At 31.0% G+C, this 24,018-nt stretch overlaps 1 protein-coding gene across 6 annotated transcripts in view; it reads right to left on the bottom strand.

The window, feature by feature from the left end:
- The window catches only part of mical2b (microtubule associated monooxygenase, calponin and LIM domain containing 2b), a 121,739-nt gene that overhangs the window by 12,811 nt on the left and 84,910 nt on the right, over window positions 1-24,018 (bottom strand). For 2 of the 6 annotated variants that reach the window (XM_038308705.1, XM_038308707.1), the window contains 2 exons: window positions 5,983-6,144; window positions 3,133-3,183 (listed from right to left, as the gene is read on the bottom strand). In XM_038308705.1, coding sequence (XP_038164633.1) covers window positions 3,133-3,183; window positions 5,983-6,144 — 213 coding nt within the window. Of the gene's footprint in view, window positions 1-3,132; window positions 3,184-5,982; window positions 6,145-20,347; window positions 20,591-22,263; window positions 22,322-24,018 lie in introns of those variants that run through there. The other 4 variants (XM_038308709.1, XM_038308706.1, XM_038308708.1 and 1 more) reach the window with 4 other exon arrangements.

The raw sequence follows: 24,018 nt of genomic DNA, 5'->3' as shown, positions 1-24,018 counted from the left end.
AATTTACCATTCAATTAGATTTTTATTTTTTTTTTTCAATTTTAAAATGTGGCATCTCACGAATTTCTTTTTTAATTTCTAGTTGCATTTAATGGCCCATTTAATTATTCTGTACACTACTCAAAAAAATTTAAGGAACACTTTGTAATGAGAGTATAGCATCCAGTTAATTAAACTTCTGGGATATTGATTTGGTCAGGTAAGTAGCAGAGCGGGTTGTTAATCAGTTTCAGCTGCTTTGGTGTTAATGAATTTAACAACAGGTGCACTAGAGGTGCAACAACAAGACGAACATCAAAACAGGAATGGTTTTACAGATGGAGGCCACTGACATTTTCACTCCTCATCTTTTCTGACTCTTTTTCACCAGTTTTGCATTTGGCTAGGGTCACTGTCACTACTGTTAGCATGAGGCGCTACCTGGACCCTACAGAGGTTGCACAGGCAGTCCAACTCCTCCAGGATGGCACATCAATACGTGCCATTGCCAGAAGGTTTGCTGTGACTCCAAGCACAATCTCAAGAACATGGAGGAGATTCCAGGAGACAGGCAGTGACTCCAGGAGAGCTGGACAGGGCCGTAGAAGGTCTAAGGAGGAGCAGGAGGAGCACTGCCAGAGGCCTACAAAATGACCTCCAGCAGGCCACTGGTGTGAATGTCTCTGACCAAACAATCAGAAACAGATCTTATGAGGGTGGCCTGAGGGCCTGACATCCTCTAGTGGGCCCTGTGCTCACTGCTCGGCACCGTGGAGCTTGACTGGCATTTTCCACAGAACACTGGAATTGGCAAGTCCACCAACGGCGCCCTGGGCTTTTTTACAGACAAGAGCAGGATCACCCTGAGCACATTCGACAGACATAAAAGGGTCTGGAGAAGCCGTGGAGAACGTTATGCTGCCTGTAACATCATTCAGCATGACCGGTTTGGTCGTGGGTCAGTGATGGTCTGGGCTGGCATATCCATTGAGCAACGCGCAGACCTATACAGGCTAGACAACACCACCCTGACTGCCATTAGGGATCGGGATGAACTCCTTGCACCCATTGCCAGACCCTATGCTGGTGCAGTGGGTCCTGGGTTCCTCCTGGTGCACAACAATGCCCGGCCTCATGTGGCGAGAGTATGCAGGCAGTTCCTGGAGGATGAAGGAATTGATACCATTGATTGACCCCACGCTTGCCTGACCTAAATCCAATAGAACACCTCTGGGACATTATGATTCGATCCATCCGACGCCGCCAGGTTGCACCTCAGACCGTCCAGGAGCTCAGTGATGCCCTGGTCCAGATCTGGGAGGAGATACCCCAGGACGCCATCCGTCGTCTCATTAGGAGCATGCCCCGACGTTGTCAGGCATGCATACACGCACGTGGGGGCCATACAAATTACTTAATACCATTTTGAGTTGCTGCAATGAAATTTCAGCAAAATGAACTACCCTGCCGCATAATTTGTTTCCCTGTAATTTTTGGGGTGTCTTTGAATTCAGCCCTCTGCAGGTTGATAATTTTCATTTCAATCAAATGATGTCGCATCCTTTTGTTCCTAACACATCACCCAGTCCGTATCAGTATAAATAAACAGCATAACTTTTCCCCCCATTGAGATCTGATGTGTTTTTAAAGTTTTCCTTAAATATTTTTTGAGCAGTGTATGTATCAAACGAATATAGTATATTTTACCATATCATGGTACATGTTATTTTGTTTTTACATTTTAACATTTCATGGTACATCAGCATTTATTTATTTCATGATGCATTTATTTATTTAATTTGGTCCCCTTTAACCCTCCGTAGGTGAGGTCTCATTCATCTCATTCTCCATGTGGTTCAGGTTAGCCCAGGTAGCTGGTTAATCCATAGCTAAGCCATTAAGGTTGACATCGGCCCTTATGGCCCTTTGGGCAGATTTCTTATCATTGTGTAAAATGAAGCTTGTCAACAGAAAAAGACATAACCAGCAGAGAACATGGTTCATCTTTGTTAGGGACTTTGAATCTCTAGCAACTGGAAGTCTCTGCCTCTCCAATCCTCCACACTCTGCGACCTTTATTTCACCATCCTTTTCATACTCAGTTTTTCTTACAGGATACCATTAGGGCCAATCTCCCTCTTTCATTGGCTGAGATACCGAGTAAACAGAGGGATGACGGGTCACAAGTCCAACACAGAACACAAACTCACTTCGAAGAGCAGTTTAGAGATAAATCAATACAATATGTATGTTTATGTATTGTGGGAGGAACCCTGAGTACCAGAAGAGAACCCAGGCATGGACACAGAGAACAATGAAAAAAAAAAACTTTAAAAACTGTAGGCAGGGGTTCAAACCAAGGATCTTCTTACTGCAAGGCACCACTTACACTCCGACTTGATTTCCAAATGAAATGAAAAATTCACTTTCATCTAAAAAGAGACCTTTTAGCCACAGAGAAATTGTCCAATCTTTATTCCTTCTAACCCAGGACACTAGCATCTGTTGCTATGGTTTCCAGAGTTGCTTCATATAAGGAAAGCATCAGCTGTAGTTCATGTTCTTCATAGGTCTGAGGGGCTCTCCAAGCGCAGAGTCTGCTGAAGTCAATTCCTTGTGAATCTCCCTCAAACGCATCATCTGTTGGTCAATAATCCTCCAGGCTCCAATCATTCCTGTTGCTTAACAACATTTTTCCACCAGAAACTTCCCAGCAGTCGGTTCCTGTCTGCTGCACAACTTTTAAACTGGGAATCTGTCTGATTGTGGAGGTCAGTCGTATAGAACCGGTGCATTTATATTCTTAAATTTACAGTTAAATGAAAAGCTTATATAACCAAATAAACAATTTACATGTAATGTATTAATTCAGTGAATAAAGAAGCAAAATCACGTGTTGGATTCATACTTTGAGAGGCACCTGTATTTATATTGGATTTTTACTAAACATTTACACATAAAGAATGTTTGTTGGTCCTATTATTCTTCACAGTTCAACCAGAAAACCAGCCGATCAGCAGTGAACCATTTACAAAACAAGGAAAGACTTGCAGACATTAAATAAACTATAAAATCTTGCAGCATAAAACAAGAGTTAGTAAAAAAAAAAATGTTAAAAAGCAGAGAATTGAAACATTCAGAAAGGGCACTCACTTGTACGAATCTTTCGCTTCCATCTATTATTTTGTTTTGTGTTAGAGTGACCTGCAGACCAAATGCAACCAAATGAACCAGGAGGAAACTGAAGGGCATTTTTCCATCACAAACAGATACATTCAGTAAACCATTACATCAAAAAAGAAAACAAAAACAAAAAAATAACTCCGAATCTCGCCGTTTGACTGTAAAATGACTCCATAATAAAATGTTATAAAGTTACTGTTATTGAAATATGAACTTTGTTTCCTCTTCTTTTCTCTGACTATAGATTTGTATTCAAATAGAGATCCTCAACTTAATATTTTATTGTATTTGATGATTTTTGTACTACTGTATACTTAACTATTAGTGGATATATAAGGAACTCTAAGTGAAAAAGTGAATTTAATTAAGGTTTGGGGTTAAACACGTGAAAACAACTTTGATTTTTCCACATCTGATATATATATGGAAATATAAAACCTATCAAATATATATTAATAAAAATATAAACCACTTTTAATTTTACAAAAAAGGGTATTAAGAATTGTAAGAAGTAGTACATACCTTATTTTTTGAATTACAGTTATTGAAATTTGGTTATTCAGTATTAAACCGTATTACATGTATTAAAATGATGTAAAAGCTTATACAACATGTTTACAAAAAATTCTGTGATTATAATTTAAAAGGATGTGAAATATCTGTAAAACTCAGGTTCAGAAAAGAAGTCCTGAAGGGGAATTTCTCCATTTATGGAAGAGTGGAGAAAGAAATTCAAAAAGTTTAATTAATTATTGAGTTTAGAAAATATAAGGTGAATAATCCTGCTGCTGACATTTACACATGAAACAAATGTTCTGCTAGCTGATTGTTAAGCTGATTGATTTCTATTCAGCATTTATCACTGAAATATCTTATGTTTAACAATAGTTTAACTAACTAATGATGTTCTGCCTCATTTTCTGTTTTAAGTAGAATTTTGTCTATTCTGTTTCAGAAGAACAGAAAATATTTGAAATAAAACTTGTCTTAAATGAGCATCCCACATTAGCGATGTTCTGCCATCAGACTTCTTTCTGATAAAGCTGCAGGAACCATGTGATGCAAACAAATAAAATACACCCTCGTTGCGTGACAGCAATATCCGGGTTTTGATCAGGGAATAGTGGATTTTTGAGAGAGGATTGAAAGAATCAATGTTGAACAGTGAAAAAACAAAACTAAACATTCAAGGTTTCCTCAGAAGTCGTCTAACATTTACTCCCAGACGCTGCACAATTCTCACCTTGGTATCTATGATCAAAAGTCAGATTTAGTCAAAAGTCAGATTTTTGACGAAGCTTAAATTTTCTCTATTTGTTAGAAAATCAAAAACAATCTAAATTCCTAATGTTGCTACAAGCAGCTTTAAAGTTAATTTTAATAATAATAATAATAAGTGAGGTTACAGGGAAAGATTTCCATCCCGACTTTATTCTTAAGCTTATCATATTTTTCTCAGTTTGACATTCTGAATGTCATCTTACTGCAAATCATTTCGCTTCATCCACTGAAAAATGGAAAACTTAAAAATGCATCGAATATGTCGAACAACTTCGAATTATATTAAAGGAATAGTACACCCAAAACATGATTAGCCTTCATTTTCTACTCCCCCCCATGCTGAACAACACTCTGGAGTACTTTTTTGATATCTCAAATGCATCTGGAGATCTGGGAGGCTTCTTGCTGTCTGCTGACATTCAAATAATGGAGGTCTATGGCGCCCGAGGCAGAAAGGTCCATAAAAGTCCACAAAAAACGTGTCAATATTCCTCCATACTGCTCGTCCAATGTATTCCAAGTGTCCTGAGTGGGTAGCGTCCATAATTTACTCGAAACGAAGTCATTTAGAATGTTTTTAGAGCATAAACAGTAGTGTATAGGATTTCCTAAAAGCGCGTTCACGAGTCTACGGAAACCGCGGCAGACCAAACCAGACGAAATTGTGCATTCAGCTCGGCAAAGAACTCATGCTCTTCCTCAACACTGAAGTCCTCAGACATTTTTCTTTCGTTGTTTCTTTCTTTGCACAGGTAAACAGCACATTTCTTCTTCTACGCTTGCATTATCGGCAGAGCAGACGCTGAATGCGCGCTTTCATCTGGTTTGGTCTGCCGCGGTTTCCGTAGACTCGTGAACGCGCTTTTAGGAAATCCTATACACTACTGTTTATGCTCTAAAAACATTCTATAACATTCTATATTCTAAATGACTTCGTTTCGAGTAAATTCTGGACGCTACCCACTCAGGACACTTGGAATACATTGGACGAGCAGTATGGAGGAATATTGACACGTTTTTTGTGGACTTTTATGGACCTTTCTGCCTCGGGCACCATAGACCGTCCATTATTTGAATGTCAGCAGACAGCAAGAAGCCTCCCAGATCTCCAGATGCATTTGAGATATCAAAAAAGTACTCCAGAGTGTTGTTCAGCATGGGGGTGAGTAGAAAATGAAGGCTAATCATGTTTTGGGTGTACTATTCCTTTAAATTCTCAACAGAAGAAAGATTAGTTCGGTAATCCAGAAGTTCAAATATTACAGTTTGCATTCCTTCTATATGTTTACATGTTTATAGGTGGATATGTTACATTTTTATATTATAAGAAGGCTTTTTCTTTCGGTAAACATGAATATTTTGTCACATTTAGGAAAGAGAAAGCTTTATAATCTCAGCTCTGCCCTTTATTTTTGACATAAACTGGGAAGCATATCCTCCAGATAATAAATCTGAGGTCTAAATTAAATTTGAGATTGAACTAAATTAAAATTAGAAATGAAAAAGAATGTGTGAAGTTTCATTCTTTGCTGTACCGACCTTTGCCGCCGTCCTGCATCTGACTTCTGGCTGCAGCATCTTCTTCATTTGTAGGTTTTACTAAGCAGGGAGCATCCAGAGCATCAACAGCCATTTCTGCATCTTCAGGTAACCTTTTCTGAACTTTTCTCAGCTGCTCTGACGGCATGCCGGATGCCTCACCTGCAGATAAATACAGTGTGTGGGCACAACTCTTCCTTAACCCCAAACAATAATTAGTCGCCAACTACAGTCAAACGTTACACTCTTAATTCTAGGGTTCAGTTTATTGGGACAATATAAACGTTGTTTGGATTAAAATCGATAAAAATTTATTTGAGAATCTGCACATGTAACTGCTTTTCTAAAAGCAGGAATTTCTACAGTTTAGCGGTTGGATCCAACAACTTGATGTAAACACAATTTGAAAGTGGAGAGATGTCAGGAATGACAAGTATCAAACTATTGTAATACCATTCATCTACAGAGAGAAGGATTATTCACCTTGCATAGCGGATGCATAGCTTTAAATCCCTAAAAAAAAGCAAACAGACTAAGCAGGAAGATTCAAAATGACTCTACAGGGCAGAGCTTGTTAAAGCAGCACTAATAAACAGTTTTCTCTTAATAAATCCTCCTCTAAATCTGTGTGATTGTAATCTAAAGGGCTGGCACTCCCTGCAGCAGTGTGCCACATTGAGATTGTCACAGATATTTTTGTTTTATGCCCAATATTGAAACAGGGTCTGCACTATGCTATCCCACGCCACAACGCAGGAGGGTGAATTCACTGAGACACACATGCAGACGACCTGGTTTCTGAGTATAAATCAACCTAAAGTGTTTATGAGAGGATGGAGAGGTCCGTCATCTCCCCCTAATGGCTTGGGTCAAAAAAAAACAAACATAAATAGTCTTGTGGTTCTGATCATCTTCTCACAATCAGACAAAGATCTATACATCAACCCAATGTAAAGCCATGGCCTTTATTAGCCGTGCAGCTCTCACTGCACACAGCCGGTTAGAAAACAACGTTTTATTCTGGACTTTTAAGACATGGTCAAGCCAGTGGAAAAAAAGGCAAATAAAAGGTTTGTTAGAGGATGAAAAGAAGGGAGAACCAGAGGGTTTTGTGGGAAAAGGGGGAATTTTGGACATAATGTTTCCCTAAAAACAAAAAAAAGATTCAAAAACTGATGCAGAGTTTTTATTGTGGGTGGGCCCCATAAGTGCAAACCTCCCCCAGTTTTTATAGAGAGTGAAAAGGCTTTAGGGGGGTTGGGTGGTAATCGTGATCCCGGGCCCTTTCCCCGGGGGGGCCCGGGTCAAATTTTCAGTGGCGAGACCCGGGGGCCCCCCCTAAAAGTATCCCGGGAAACCCCAATACTTTTCCCTTTCCAGCCAAGTCCTACCTGTGACTTTAAAAAAACTCAAGGGGGGCGCAAAAAAAATTTAAAATTTTTAACTACCTACCTGAGGGCATGCAGTAGACACATATAAAGGCCCTTTCCTTGTAATGCACACCCTTGAAAATTTTCTATTTTCCCTGAAAAATCGGGCAAAAAACAAAAATTTAAAAATAAAAAAAAAATTCTTTTTTTAAAACCCAATCTACGATTTTCCCCTTCTTTTTTTGGGGCAATTTATTTTTGGGAATATTTTGCAAAAATATTTTGCGGGCATGATGGGGTTTGCAAAAAAGGGTAATTTTCCCCATTTTACGTGCATTGTTGAAAAAGGTTTGGGATGTTTTTAATCTGGGCAATTTAGGATGGGCCCCTTTTGGAAAAAAAAGGGTGTTTTTTTAATTTTTAGGGCCCAAAGAGATCAATAACCTTTTGGGTTTTCAAATTAGGCAATTTTTCGAAAAATTGTTTCTAAAACAACTTTTGGGTTGGGAAAAGTGAGTCAGGGGGAACTTTGGGAAAACCCCCTACTGATGGGGGGAAAGCACCCGTATTAAAAAACCAAAGTCAGTAAATTTAGTTTTAAAAGTAAGGATATAGCCCTTGAGAAGGGCCCCGTTTCCCAAAAATTTGTTTAAAAAAAAAAAACCGTTAAATCATTGGACCGCATTTTTTTCCCCTTTAATACAACACAGTTTCTGTTTTTTTCCGGGAAAACAGATAATTTTTATAATGTCCCCAACTTGTTAAAACCCCAGATTTAAAGAGAAGATGTTTTTCTTTTTACCTGAAAAGGGAAAATGCTTTAAAAAAATTTAAAAATCATATAAAGAATTTTTATAAACCACATAAAAACAAATGTTCTGTTTTAACTTTTTTTACAAAGGGATGTACACAACTGTCGCCACCATACACTGCTTGAAATTATTTTTCAGGGGTTCTAAATAGTTCAGGTGGGATTTCCCAAAAAAATAAATTTAAACCTAAAATTGGAAAGCCTTTTTTAAAAATTACACTTATTTCCCCCAATATAAAAAGTAAAATTTGGTATTTTAAAACTCCCAATTTTTTTGTAATTCCCTAAAAAATTAAATTTTAAAAATTTTTAAAAAGGGTTAATAAACCATTAGAAATTTTTTATTTATCAATTTTTTAAGAACATTTATCTTGAAAAAATTATTTTTGGGGAAAATGGTTTATCTCTCTCTTTTTACACACAAAAAATTTTATACACATACAAAATTAATTTATACACATATAAAATTTAAAAATCCCAAATAATAAATTATATATATAAAATAATATATTCATAAAACAAAATAATATTTTAATATAAATTTTGAACACCTTTTATTTAAAAATTGGAAAAATATTTAAAATTATATAAAAATTATTAATATACACACAAAATATAAAAAAATATAAATTATACACCCAAATTTCTTTTAAAAAATATTAAAACAATAAAAAACACAAAAATTAAAAATAATATATAACTAAAAATAAAAAAATTATATAAAAACACACATATATAAAAATATAAAAAAATTATAAAAATAAAAACAAAAAAACATATATATATAAAAAATTTTTTTCAAAATTTTAAAAATTAAAACAAAATTAAAAAATTATTAAAAAACTAATTTTTAATTAAAAATTAAAAAAAACACAAAATTAAAAATAAAATTATACAATTTTTTTGGTAAAAATAAACCCAAAAAAATTTCATCTTTATAAAAATTAATAAAAATATATTAAAAATACCCCAAAAATATATAAAAAAAAACACAAAAAATAATTTAATACATTTATATAATTTTTAAAATATTACATAAAATTATATAAAACAAAAAAATATAAAAAATATATACAACAAAAATATAATAAAAAAACATTTATATTATAAAAAATAACACCAAAAAATTATATATCCCACATATTAAAAATTTAAATATACTTTAATATATATACATACATTTTAAAAATTAATAATAAATATATTAATAATTTACATACATATACATACATATACATATTTAAAATATAAAAAATAATTATATATAAAATACTCATTAAAAAATTCAAAATTTACTTATAAAAATACTAATTAATATAATATAATATATAATTATATACTTTAAAAATACTATACATAAAAGACATATAAATTATATATATAAAATATTGAAAAATTTTTAAAAACATTAAATATCATAAAATATAATATAAAAATTATAATAATCATTTTAAATATATTTATATCCCATTAAACTTTATGATTATACATAAAAAATAAAAAAATATATTATTTTAAATATTTACCAATTTACCATATATAATTAAAAATATATCAAAGGTTCAAAAATATTTTATACATATATAATAAAAAACATACATATTCTCCCAATATAAAACATCAAAAAAAATATACATATATACTTTACATATTTTAAAATTTATATATATATCCCTTTATATACATAATTTATAAAATAGGAAAACTTTATACATAATATAATAATTTTTAAAACAATATATTAAAAATATAATATATATCATATATACATAATTTATAATAAACATATAATACATAAATAAAAATACATATATGAAAATATATACAAATAAAAAAAACATTTTAAAAACTTTATATACTTTAAAAGTATATATAAATAAAAACCAAAAATAATATTAAAATCCCATAAAATTACAAAATATATTTTTAAAATATATAAAACATATATTAAATATACTTTTTAAAAATACAATTAAAAAATATATACATATATAAAACATAATATAAAAATTATATAAAAAAAAACATATTTTAAAATTTTAAAACATATAAACGAAAATATAATAAAATATATACACTTTTGATTTTTTAAAAAAAAATTTTCTCAACGCGGCCTTGATACAAGGGGTTAACTTTTAAACCCTAATCCCATTTTCATTTTTAATTTATTTATAAACACTTAATTTTCTAATTGACTTTATTTAAGTTTTAAAAGGGGAATTTTTTGAAATTTTATAAATCCTTTTTATAACTATTTTGCGAAAGGGTTTTTTATTTTATCAATTTTTCCCCCCAAATGTTAGGGGTTATGGGAATCCTTTGGGGCAAAGGATCAATTCATCCAAAAGATTGTTTTTCCATGTTTTTTTTGGCCTTTTGTTTTTACTTTTTGAAGTTTATAAAAGGGGAACCAGTTAATTTTTTTTCCCGTTGGGGCATTTTTTTTGGGTTTTCAAAAATTTTTTTGGAGGGGAAAGATTTAGAAGTTTTATAATAAAAATTATAAAAAATTAATCCATAATTCCAAAATTTTTTTAACATTTGGGGAAAATGATTGGGACAATCCCGTTTTTCCTGGCAAAGAAACCGGGGTTTCCACTTTCCCAGTAGAACCGGTTCGACTCCGGGAAGGCTTCCCCCAAAAGGTTTAGGAGTGTGGGGGTGTTTTAATTCCAGCCCCCGGATTTTGGGGAATTGCACTTGGGATTTTGGGCGGAAAAGCGTTTGCTCGACCTAAAACCCCCCCCCCCCATGAACCCCTTGGGGCCAGGGTTTCCTTAAAGGGTAAGAAAAGGCCACCTGTTTTTGGATTGTTGTGCTTGACCGGGGAAGAAAAGGGGCACCCCCAAAACGAAAAAAAGGGAGATGGGAGTTGTCCGTTTGGGGGGCCAAAAAACCATTCGGGCTTTTTTTGCGGGGGGCCAAAACATTTCCCTGAAAAGAAAACCTACCATTAAGGGGAATAAAAGGGGGTTTAATTTGGAATTTTGCGGAACACGGTTTTGGCCCCCTAAAAACAGCCCGTAATTCATGAGCCCGGAAAAGGCCCCCTTTTTTTTCCCCTTTTTTTAAAAACCGCGATCCAATTGCTTAAATTTCCAGGGGCCCCGGAGTGTTTAACACCGTTTCCAATTTTTGGGATTGGTGAAAAAATTTTTGGAATTAAGTGTAATAAAATTATAAATTTTTAAATTGTTTTGATAATTAGGAAAGAATTTATTTTATTTTAATTTAATTTGAAAATTTTAAATTTAATAGGGGTTTAGTTTTGGTCTGAATTATAGATTTATTAATTTATTTTTTTTTAAAATTAAATTTTTTATATTTTAATAATTATTTTGGAATAATTTAAATAAAATTTAAACTATTTTTAAGGTGGTTTTAAAAAAAAACAGTTAAACGGGGAAAGAAAAAAAAACCCCTTTTTTTTAAAAAATTTTTGTAAGAACCCCAATGCCCCCCCCGTTAAAACCCCGGGGGATGGGGGGGGGGCCCGGGGGGCGGGGGGGGGGGGCCTTTTGGGGGAATTGGTGTTTTTTTTTTTATTTTTAAAGGTTTTTTATAAATGTTTTATAAATATTAGAATATTTTCCCCAAAAATATTAGATTATATAAAATATATTTATATATATATAAATATATCAAAAAATAAATATAAATTTTTATATATAAAAATAAAATATATAAAAAATAAATAAAAAATATATTATAAAATTTTTTAAATTTATTTTTTAAATTTTTTTTTAAAAAAATACTAAAAATTCATTAAAATAAAATATTAATATTTTTTTTAAAAAAATTAAAAATTTTATAAATAAAAAAATTTTTAAAAATACATTTTAAAAATTTGAAATATATAAAATTTAAATATATTTTTTTAAAATTTGGGTTAAAAATAAAATATATACAAAAAAAATCCCCCCCGATAATTTGGTAATTTTATTTTTTAAAATTTAAATATATAAAACCCCCATATTTTAAAAAATTTTTTTAAAAAAAAAAAAATTAAAACAAAAAACATTATAAATATAAAAACAAAATTTAACAACACATAAATTAAAACCCCATTAAAAAAAAAAAATTTAAACCCAAATTCCAAAAAAAAAACCCCCCTTCCCCCCTTATATTAAAACCCCAACCCCAATTACATAAAAAAATTTCCAAACCCAAATTTATTTTTTAAAAAAAAAAATTCCCCCAAAATGCAAAAAAAAATAAAAAATCTAAAATTTATCCCCCCCCCCAAACCCAAAATAACTATTAAAAGGGTTTAAAGTGTTTCCCCTGGGCCCCCTCAATAGAATTAAAAAAATCCCACCCCCAAAACCCCTTTTAAATTTGGGTTTTCCCGCCCTTTGAAAAAGGCCCCCCCTACAAAAATAAAGGGGGAAAATTTGGCGACTTACAGGCCCAAAAGACCCACGACCCCTTGGGCACCGGAGGGCAAGACAAAAAAAAGGTCACCTAAAGAGGCGGTTTTCCCCAAAAGAGTCATTGCCCCCAAGCACATTAATAAGAGGCAAAGGGAAAGTAAAAGTGTGGCCCAAAAAAAGTGTAAAAGCAAGAGAGAAAACCCGACCCGGGAAAGAGGATTGTAAAACCCAAAACCCCATTAAAAAATGTGGGGAGATTCACAAAGAGTGGACTGCAGCTGGAGGAGGCCTTCAAAAACCCACCACACACGACAAAAAAATGACAGGGGGTTTTGTTTGTCCCCTTCCTTTTCAACCCACTCTTGAACCACAGACAGGTCAAAGGCTTCCCCTGGGCTAAAGGAAACAGGACTGGACTGCGGGGGAGTGGCCAAAGTCATGTTCCTGTAAAAAAGAAAATTTTTTGCTTTTCCCTTTTGGAAAAATCAAGGGTCCCAAAATTTGGGGAGGAAAAAAAGGGGAGGCACTTCATCCACGTTCCCTTAAAAGTCCAGTGTAAATTTTCCCCAAGCCCGTGAGGGTTTTTGGGGTCCCCATGTATCTGTGGTTTTTGGTTCCATTGTTTTTTCCTGGGGCCCAAAGGCAACCCCAGCCAAATACCGGGAATTTTTGAGCACTTCATGTTTCCGCAGTCCCCTTTTTGGAGATGCAGATTTTTTTTCCCGGCCCTTGGGCCCCCAACAAAGTGCCAAAGAAACCAGTCCCTGGTTGAAGGACCAGGGTTTCCCCGTTTTTAAAATTGGCCAGAAAACTCTCCGGGCCCTTTAAACCCCCATAAAAAAATCTATGGGGTATTGGGGAAAGAAGAAGATGCAAACCCCAGACCCAAAAATTTTCGGGAAGAGAAAAAAGCCAAAATTAGAGAAAAATTTGGGCTATCATAAAAACCTGAGAAATTGCCAAAAGGACTGATCAAACTCCATCCCACGCCGCCATTGCTGCAGTAATACGGGGAAAAGGGAAACCCCAACAAATTTACTGATTTCTGTACATGCTCATACTTTTAAGGTTCCAACTTTTCGGGTTGGCCCCAACATTTTTTAAAAATTTCCTTTGTTTTTTTTTGGGTTTTTTTTCAGTAATTTTCCTAATTTTCGTATGATAAATTTTTGAGATTTTCATTTTTTTTCTTTTGAAATCATCAAAGAAAAACAAAATAAACATCTAAAAACAATAAATTTTGGGTTAGGGAAAAGGGTATGAATAAAAAACAAGTTTCATTTTTTTAAAGGGAATTACTAAAATTTAAATTCTATTTTTTAATGAAATTCTTTTTTTTTAGACCAGAACCTGTATGAAATTATACATAATATAAACATAATTCCCATATATAACATTACATAATATACATATAAAAACCCCAAAATATTATATATATATAAAATATTTTATATATATATACATACATACATCCCTTATATATTTTAAAATTTAAATAAATATAAAACTTTATACTTAATATTATAAAATATAGTTTTATAATATACATTTACATACATAATGAATAATTATATAAAAATTTTCAATAAAATTTTAATTTTATATAAATATATAAAATGAATTTTTTAAAAAAATAAAAATTTTTTATAAAAATATATATAAATATCCCAAAATTAAAAATTAAATTTTTTATAAATATTTGTTAAAATAAAAAATGTATATATAAAATAAATACAAAATAATAAATTTTATATACCACCCCAATATATATAAAACCCTTATATAAAAAAAAATATATATACAAATATATAAAATAACACTTTATATATATATAAAACACACATTATATTTTTTAATATATATTTGATATATAAAAACGTTTTATTATAAAAAATATTTTAAATAAACACATATTTTATATATTTTTATATAACAAATATTATATTATAAACCAAATTTTAAAATATATATAAACCACATATACCCCCCCCCCCCCCCCCCCCCCTATATATAACACACATTATATATATATATACACAAAAATATTTTATATATAAAAACACAAAACCATTTTTAATTTTCAAAAAATTAAAAAAACACACAATATATATATAAATCAAAACAATATATATTTTATAAACACACACATAAAATATAATACACAAAACAATTTTTTTTAAAAAATTAAATATAAAATATATATAAATAATACACATTTTTATATATATATACAACAAATTTATAAATATTAAACACAATAAATTTTAAAATTTTATATTTTCCACACATATATATTTATATTTTTTAATACACACATTTTTATAAAATATACCACATATTTTTTATAAAAACCAAAACATATAAATATATATAACCCCCACATATATATATTTTGTGTTATATATATATGGGTTACTTTTATTACCCCCCAACTAATTCCAAAAGTTTTGCTCCCCCCTCCAAATTATTGGAAATCAGGTGTTCCAATCCCCTTCCCCTTTGGCCACAGGTTTTAAAAATTTCAAGCCCCTGGGCATGCAGACTGTTTTTTACAAAATTTGTGAAAGAATGGGTCCTTTTTAGGAGTTTCAGTAAATTCCAGCTTTAAAACTGTGTTTGGATGCCCCCTGTGCAAAAAAACCATCTTTAAAATTTTCCTTTGCTCCTAAATTTTCCACAGTAACTGTCAGCTGTTTTAAAAAAGAAAAGGAATTTTTTGGGGAAAACAAAGGGCCAACTCAGCCAAAAGTGGTGGCCAGGTAAACTGACGGAGCGGGGTCAGCGGATGTGACGCGCATATGCGAAAGGGTCCCCAAAACTTTCTGAAATTCAATCCTACGGGACCCCCAAAAACTTCATGTGGCCTTCAGATTAGCCAAAAAACAGTCCCCCAGAGAGCTTCAGGGAAATTTGGGTTTCCAGGGACGAGCACCCCTGCACCCAAGCCATACATCCCCCAAAGTGCAATGCAAAGGTGGGATGCGGGGTGTTAAAGGCCCCCACTGGACTCTAGAGCAGTGGAGACGCTTTTCTCTGGAGTGACAAATCGCGTTTCCCTCCTTTGGGCAATTAATGGAGGGGTTCTGGGTTTTTGGCGGTTGCCCAGGGGGAACGGGAATTGTCTGACTGCAGTGTGCCAAGTGAAAATTTTTGGGGGTTTGGGGGGGATTATGGTGGGGGTTTTGTTTTTCAGGACGGGGTTTGGGCCCCTTATTTCCAGTAAAAGGAACTCTAAAAGCTTCAGCATCCCAAACATTTTGGACAATTCCGCCCCCCAAACCCTTTTGGGGGAAAACCTTTTGGAGGGTTCCTTTAACATGACTGGGGCCCCAGTGCACAAAGCAAGGCCCCAATAAAGGGACAGGGGATGAAGAGTTTGGGTGGATAATTTGATTCCCTCCCAACAAGCCCTGCCCTAAACCCCGATAGAACCCCTTTGGGATAAATTTAAAGAGCGGAGATGAGACCCACCCTTTTGCCCAAAACATCAGTGTGCGCCCTCCAAATGCGCTTTGGAAGAATGGTAAATTTTTTTTTTTCCCATAAAACACTCCAAAAACCTTGTGGAACCCTTCCCAGAAGATTTTGAAGCTGTTTAGCTGAAAGGGGGGAAACCGAGGTCCCAAATTGAACCCCCTTTTTGGATTAGGAAAGGGGATTTTTTAACTTAAGCCCCCCAAAAAGGTGAGCCCCCAAAGGCAGGGGTGAGCAAATACTTTTTTTGGAAAATATAGTTATGTGAATTAATAAAATATATAATATATATTATAAAATTATATATGTATACACACATATAAATAAATTTCATTTTATCCCATATTACATTTTATATTAAATATATATATATAACATTATAACACATATATATATGTATTATAGGGTTTATATTTATATGTTTTAAATAATTTAATATTGTGTGTATATATAAATGAAATTATATTTTTTTTAAAAATTTTTACATTTTTAATATACATTATATATATATAAAAAATATTATTTTTATACTTTTTTAATATGTTTTTTTTAATTTTTATATATACAATATAAATATACATATATTAATTTTATATAATATATATATATGTGGTTATATATATTTATGTTACATATAATATAGTTATATATATTTTTTATAATTTTTTTATATATGTTTTATATTTTTTATATAATTAAAATATATATATATATGTAAATAATGTATGTAAAATATATTTTAAAATTATTTTATAAATTTAAATAAAACATAATATATATACATACATTTTTTCTTTAATAAAATTTTAAAATACATATATCCCATTATATATATACAAAACATATATACATTTTTATATATATACAAAATATATTTTTTAATAAAACATAAAATAAAACCATATATATATACATTTATAAAATAAAAAAATTTTTTATGTATGAAAATTTTGGGTAATATAAATTTTTTGTATATGTAAGTTTAAAAGGTATATTATTATAAAATTATTTTATAGTATTTTTTTTAATGTATATATATTTTAATATATTTGAAATAGTATTTTTATATATGTATATATATAAATAAAATGTATATGTATTAAAATATGTTTTGTATATATTTTTAAATGGTAAGGTATTTATGTATATATATAAAATTATATATAAAACTTTAAAAATTATACAAAAATAAAATTTTTTTTTTAAAATTTTATACATTTTTTAATTATACATATATAATATAAAATAATTTTATTAATATACATATATAATAAAATATATATATATTATAAAAAAAAATTATATATATATATAATATACATATAAATATTATAATTATCCTACATATACATATATAAAATAACATTTATACATCTTTATACATATAAAAATTTTATACAAAATTTTAACATACTTTATACATATTATTTTTACATATATACATACATAAAACATATATATAACAAAATTACTTTAAAATACATATATTTTTTTATCATATAAAACATACTTTATAAAAAGGTAAATTTATACATTTTTATAATAAAATTTTTACATATATATATTTAATATAAACATAATATACTTTATTTTTATATTTTTACAATTTTTAAAACCAAAAAATAAAATATAAAATTAGTACAAATAAAATACATATACTATAAAATATATAAAATTTTAAAACAAACTTTTATACTTTTTAATAAAAATTATAATATTTTACTTTTACTTTATACATATATTTTTTAATAAAATATATACATACATATACTTTATATATATATACTTTATATACAAAATTTTAAAAACTATATATATAAAACAAAATTATAAAATACTTTATACAATTTTAATATTTTTACATTATACTTTACATTTTACATTATATTTTATACATATATCCCATACAATACATAATATATATACATAAAATACATAAAATATACATATTTTTAATTTATACATATAAAACAAAACCATATACATATATAATAATACATATAAAAACATACATATATACATACATATATATTTTAATACATATTTTTCATACAATTTTTATATTATATAAAATTAAATACATACATATATACATCCCTTTATATAAAATACATAAATCATAAAAATATTTATATAAAAACATATATAAAATATAAAATATATACATACATATATATTTTAAATACTAATTCTTTAATATATTTTAATATACATATATCCAAAAAATATAAATATATATTTTTTATCCCCATTATAAAAATTTATATATTTTTTATATATAAAAAATATACATATAAATAAAAATAATAAACTTATACTTATACATATATTTTTATATACCCCATAAATAAAAAAATTTTAATATATTATATAAAACAGGACTTTCTCAGAAAATTTTTGAATAAACCCCTCAGCAATGCCACAGGCTAAATTGCCTCCTTGCCTCCCCCATTGAGCAGAAAATCTATGCCAAAGGGATTAAAAACCCCCAAAGGGGTACTGAAGTGTTTAATGGACATTTTTAAAATTTGTTTGATTTTTTTTTGGGCTTTAAAAATTTTTTTTTTTTTTTTTACTTGGTCTGGGGGAAATTTTTCAAATATTTTGGGGATAGGATTTTTTTAGTTTTTTTAAGGGGGAAACCCCATAATCATATATTAAAAAAAATAAAAGGCTTCAATTTTTTCAGTTGATTTGTAATAAACCCAAAGAATGTAGGGGAAAAATTTCTTTGATTTTTAATTGGCATTACAGAAAAAAAAAAGAACTTTATCACAAAAATTCTAATTTTCTGGGGACTTTCCTGTATTTAAAATATATATATAAAATATTTTTATAATAAATATATACAATTATATCCCTTTTACATTTACACACATATATAAAAATATACACATTTTACATATACACACATATTTATATATATAAAAAATTTATTATATTTTTATATATATAATTTTATATAAATATGTGTGGTGTGTGTTTATTTTATGTTTAAAACACACCCTATCTATTTATCTTTTTTAACTAAAAAAAAACATAAAAATATAGTTTTACTTTCCAGACAATTAATTTTCTTTTTTTTGTTTAAATCGGTGTTGCCCCCAACTTGTGTTTCCCCACAAAAAAAATTTTTCGGGATAAAAAAATTTAAACCATGAGGAAAATTTTGTTAAATTTTAAAACCATTTGTCCCCCATTATTTTTGTTTAAAAAACAAAGAAAATAAGCAAAAGGTTTAAACCTTTCCAGAAATTGTAAAAACTTTTTCCCCTGTATTTAAAGCTTTTTTTCCCTAACATTTATTTCCGGGATTACTTTTTCCCTTTTTTATGTTTTAAAAGGGAAAAGTAATAAACTTTTAAAATTTGTTGACCCCACTGCCCTTTTTTCTATTCTTTATATCTAAATTGTTTGGGCCCGGATTTTCTTTTCCTTCCCGGGGGCCCCATTCCATGATAAACTAACGGTTGGGTTTTTTGCACCCCCCGGGTTTGGGGGAAAACCCCCGATCTAGTTTCCTTTGGTTTACAAGCATCCTAAAGTCACAAAAAAAAATTGCGTACTCACAGAGTTAATAAAAGTAAACAATGAAAAGAATTTTTCCAGGGGTTTGTTTCCCGCTTGGGTCACACCCAAAGAAAGGAAAAAAATGTTGGTGGAAACAATGGGAACAGTAAAGGGGTACGGGACAACCCGGCCTTGGTAAGGGTTTGAGGGGTTTACCTCATTTTCTAAACCCGGGTTTTTTAAATCTTTTTTTTTTTTTTTCTTTTTTTATTTCAAAACAAAATTTTTAAAAAAGGGGAAATTTTAGAGAAAGGGAACAGAAAGACCCATTAGCAGAGACCACAAAGAATTCGATAGAAATAAACTGATTAGATTCACTTCAATCCAGTTCAGTTTGGCTGGAGTCTTGAACTCTGAGCACTTTTAGATCAGTTAAGCTTTTGCCTGACATTCATCCTTTTTTTTAAGGTAATAAAAAAGTGGAAGGTGTTGTGATTAAAAAGGAAAGTTTAAATCCACTTAAATAATACTGCAAAGCTCAAAAGTCTTTCTTTTTTATATATATATATATATATAGTAGAAAATTAGCATTGGTTAATCGTTAAAGGCTGTGATCAAGTGCATGACTTGTGTGGGTGATGTTAGGTCAACTTAAAAGAGCTGGAAAATGATTTAAATTAAACAGCTAACAAAAAAAAAACAGTTAATTTGGCTTTCATAAGGGGAAACGTTTTGGGAATAAATAGCATGGCATGTGTCGGGTTATTTTATGCCTCTCGGAAATGATGCTATTTAACTGCTTGGCAACAAATGACACAGCGAATAGATACTGTAATCAAACATATTTATTTAAACAGCTGCTAAATATCATAAATTAAGCATTTTTACAGGATGTATATATGATAAGCAAAACAATTGCTTGACAGGCTGCAGAGATACAACTGTGAAACAGAAACCATGCTGCCAACATGAGCTTTCTGGCAGCTGTCTGGCTAATAATCTCCTGAGGAAAGACTAGGAGGTACAGGAGATGGATCTGGAGAGGGGAGCAGGAGTGGGGGGGTCTCCTTCTGAAACAGAGGGAACCACAGACACACCAAAGACATGTAGAGACAGGTTACTGTCAAATGGGCCAAAGATGCCGCCGCGGCTGATTTATCAGTGGCAGGAGATAAATCTGCTGTTTGGATGGATGGTCGATGTTAAAGAGGACATGGACAAGCGTGTGAGAGAGGTTTTCCAGGATACAACACCAAACGAATGGACTAAAAGGTGTCGGCTGCATTTTCAACAACAAGCTTTGGAAAATAATCTCATTTATGTCATAAATTGTTAAATCGTATGGATTAAATCCCATTAAAGGACCAAAACTGTGAAAGATCTGATAATCAGAACTCAATCTAGCAGTTTTTTCAAAGTTATTACATTTATAGCCACTTTATTTTCTGTTGATTTTTAAGCAAAAACGTTGCCAGGCAAGATGAGTACTTAATGTAAGACACAACGGCCCATTCTCATTATGCTCTGAACTCGGAAACACAACAAAAAGGATAAATTCTGCAGAATGACCGCTGATCAAACCTAAGTTTAGGATTCCTAATGCCGTTCAGCAGCCAGGACAAAGCATTTTAACACTTCTGCTTCAATCGCATAAAAAATGCTGTAAAATATAAATTTGTGAGCATATTACTATTATATTGTAATGCATAAAGTGGAGTTATTGGCAAAACTATTAAAAAAAACTAATTATCGTTTGTCTGACCACAACGCTACGCCATCTTATCAAGTACAGAAAAGTATGAAATTTGATTTGGTAATTTGTCAGGTCTGGATAAGTATGAATAATTAACAATAAATAAATGTTAAAAAAAATCTTGATTTTCCAGAAAAATTTCCAGAAAATATCTATTTAGAGTATGGCTGATCTCTGACTGATCATATTGCGACTTGAGATTTTGCTCAGTTTGTTACTTTAGCGCTGAGTTATTAAGAGACAACCAAAACAGATTTTTGTTTTTGTTCTCAAATGTCCTCATTGTATTTGATATAACAGAAAAACTGAGTTAAAAAAAGTCTAGAATTCTGAAATGGAAAATTTTGGAGATAAAAAATCAATTATGCATTGACATGAAGGCAGGATTAGTGTCTTTAAAGACTCTTTGTTTTATTTACCAGCACTAACTCCAAGAGATCCTGCAGGAACAGGACTATATGTTCAAATAACGAGAAAAAGAAATTATGAAGTAAACTGTTTTACAAAATTTGATAATTAAATCATCTCCAACAGAAATTTATTTTGAACAAATATAACACTTAGTCTTTTAAACTGTTGCAAAAATACTTCAAGTTCAGAAGGAAAATGTAGAAACTTGTAGTGGAGTAGCCAAAATATCACTTCGCTTTCACGGCCAGAAAATAAGTATTTTCATCTAGTTTTGGTCCATTAATGCAATTTAACTGATTTAACACAGAATGAAGGAATGGTGGACATGCAATCCAATTACCTTAGCAGCCATTTAATTATTGCAATTTAACACAGGCACCAATTCGATTTGGTGTTTAACGCAACGCTTCACAATGCAACTAATACTATTTAGGTCTTTAGTGCGCCGGGCATGAGGCACATGCTGGTTTGTCATTAGTTTTAGTTAGTCGGGGGGGGGAAAGCAGAAGGAGCTACAAAAGGCAGCCAGTGCAAAAGCAGTAAAACCAGATCTTATGACCAAATGTGGACAATCGTCACCTTCACTGCTGGCAGGAATGGCCAATCAGAATGTGCAGCATTGCAAAGTTGAAACAGACTGAACAAAATGAAGTGAAACAGAAACTGTAAATAAATTTTAGATAGGAAAAAAGATGAGATGTAAAAAAAAGAAGGAGCTGGAAAGAAGATGTGCAAAGATTTTGCATTGAAACAATAATACTTTCAATTTAAGTACAATAAAACAGAACTACAACAATAAGACAAACAAAAATATAACCATCAATTACAGTATAACACTTAAACAAAAGGACTTACTTCACAATTAGTTTCTAAACCTTTCACTCTGGATCCAAACTAGAAAATAAAAGTTTTAAACTGACTTTCAAATCATCTTTGTTGCTGATAAGGCTCATTGTTTTGGTTTTAATCTATTAAATATGGTCTGAAATGTAACTGAAATCATATTTATTCACCGTTTCAAAAACAATAAAAAAAATAAAATAAAATAAGTACCTTCAAATATATATTTCAAAATAAATTTTTACCATTAACGTTAAAAAAAAACTTGTCACTAGTTCTTTCTTATGCTGTAAATCCATAATTTCAAACAAATACCATAAATAATGAGCCTTAATCTTCAAAGGGTAAAAAAAAAATGCACCAAAACACATTGCGAAAAATCTGGATCCTTAGATGACCTAAAAATAATTCATAAAAAATAAAAAATGATACACTGCTTTGGCATTTTAATTGCACATTTCTGTTTGGCAGAGTTAAAGGCAGACTATAATAACTCCATCCCTGCCAGAAGTAAAAAAAAAAAAAGAGCCGCATCATTTGGACAGTTTACTCTGTTAGAATCAAGGGCATCTTCCAGGGTCAGAGCAAAGCTAATAGTTCAGACCAATTAATTTTGTCTAAGCGACAAAATGAGGCGTGAACCTCAAGAATTTATGACCAAGATTTCAACCATAAAAGGCTGAATGTTTCTGCAAATCTTCCTAGAAAAAGCCCACATGTCAGAGATTGATTAGGGAGGGGAAACGCAGGCGAAAACATGAAGCTAACCTGTTCAAAAGAAGCTAACCTAGCTAAAAAACAAACAAAACAAAAAAAAACCTTTAAGGACCAATTATGGCCCAAGTTTTTATGGAAAACAAAATTGCTAATAAGCTATCCTTAGCGGAGTAACAAGCTGCTATCAAGAGAGAGCAAATATTCGCCATTGAAAATGCATAAAACTCAAACTTCAGCTGCAACTTTAATATATTTGCACCTATTTACTGTTTAATTTTGATTTTATATCTAATAATCCATGTTAAACAAGTTGCTAAGCTAACCTCAATGGAAATTTGAGGGCTGATCAATGTAGTGACATAGGGTGTTGTTTTAAAAGGTGGAACTGAAAGTAAAGCTGATCCACAGAAGCGTCAGCAGACGGTTTGAGGCACCGGGTAGTTGGTTTATTATCTCCTGTTTATTCCCTGTAGAACATTTGCCAAAATTCAGAATTTCCTGATTATCCAAACTGCAGGGAAGATACTGACTGCTCAACATTACCCCCAATAGACACGTTAGGGCTTTATTGCTAAACGAAAAAAAAAAGTATTTTAAATAATAACCTTTTATCAAATAAAATATGTTTAAAATCACTGCGGGGATTTGAAATGAAGGCAAGTGAAGGTAATAATGGAGTTTGAACTTAATTGAACCTGAATGGATCAGTTCTAGGCTATAAAGTGGTACATATCCAGCTATCAGGCAGTCTGCCGTGTTAAAGCAGATAGTTAGTCC

The sequence above is a fragment of the Cyprinodon tularosa genome, unplaced genomic scaffold (genome assembly GCF_016077235.1).
Source record: "Cyprinodon tularosa strain WSP-4 unplaced genomic scaffold, ASM1607723v1 ctg644, whole genome shotgun sequence".
In the NCBI taxonomy this organism is placed as follows: Eukaryota; Metazoa; Chordata; class Actinopteri; order Cyprinodontiformes; family Cyprinodontidae; genus Cyprinodon; species Cyprinodon tularosa.
The sequence above is the reverse complement of the archived record's forward strand: the minus strand, read 5'-3'. Positions and strand labels throughout refer to the sequence as shown.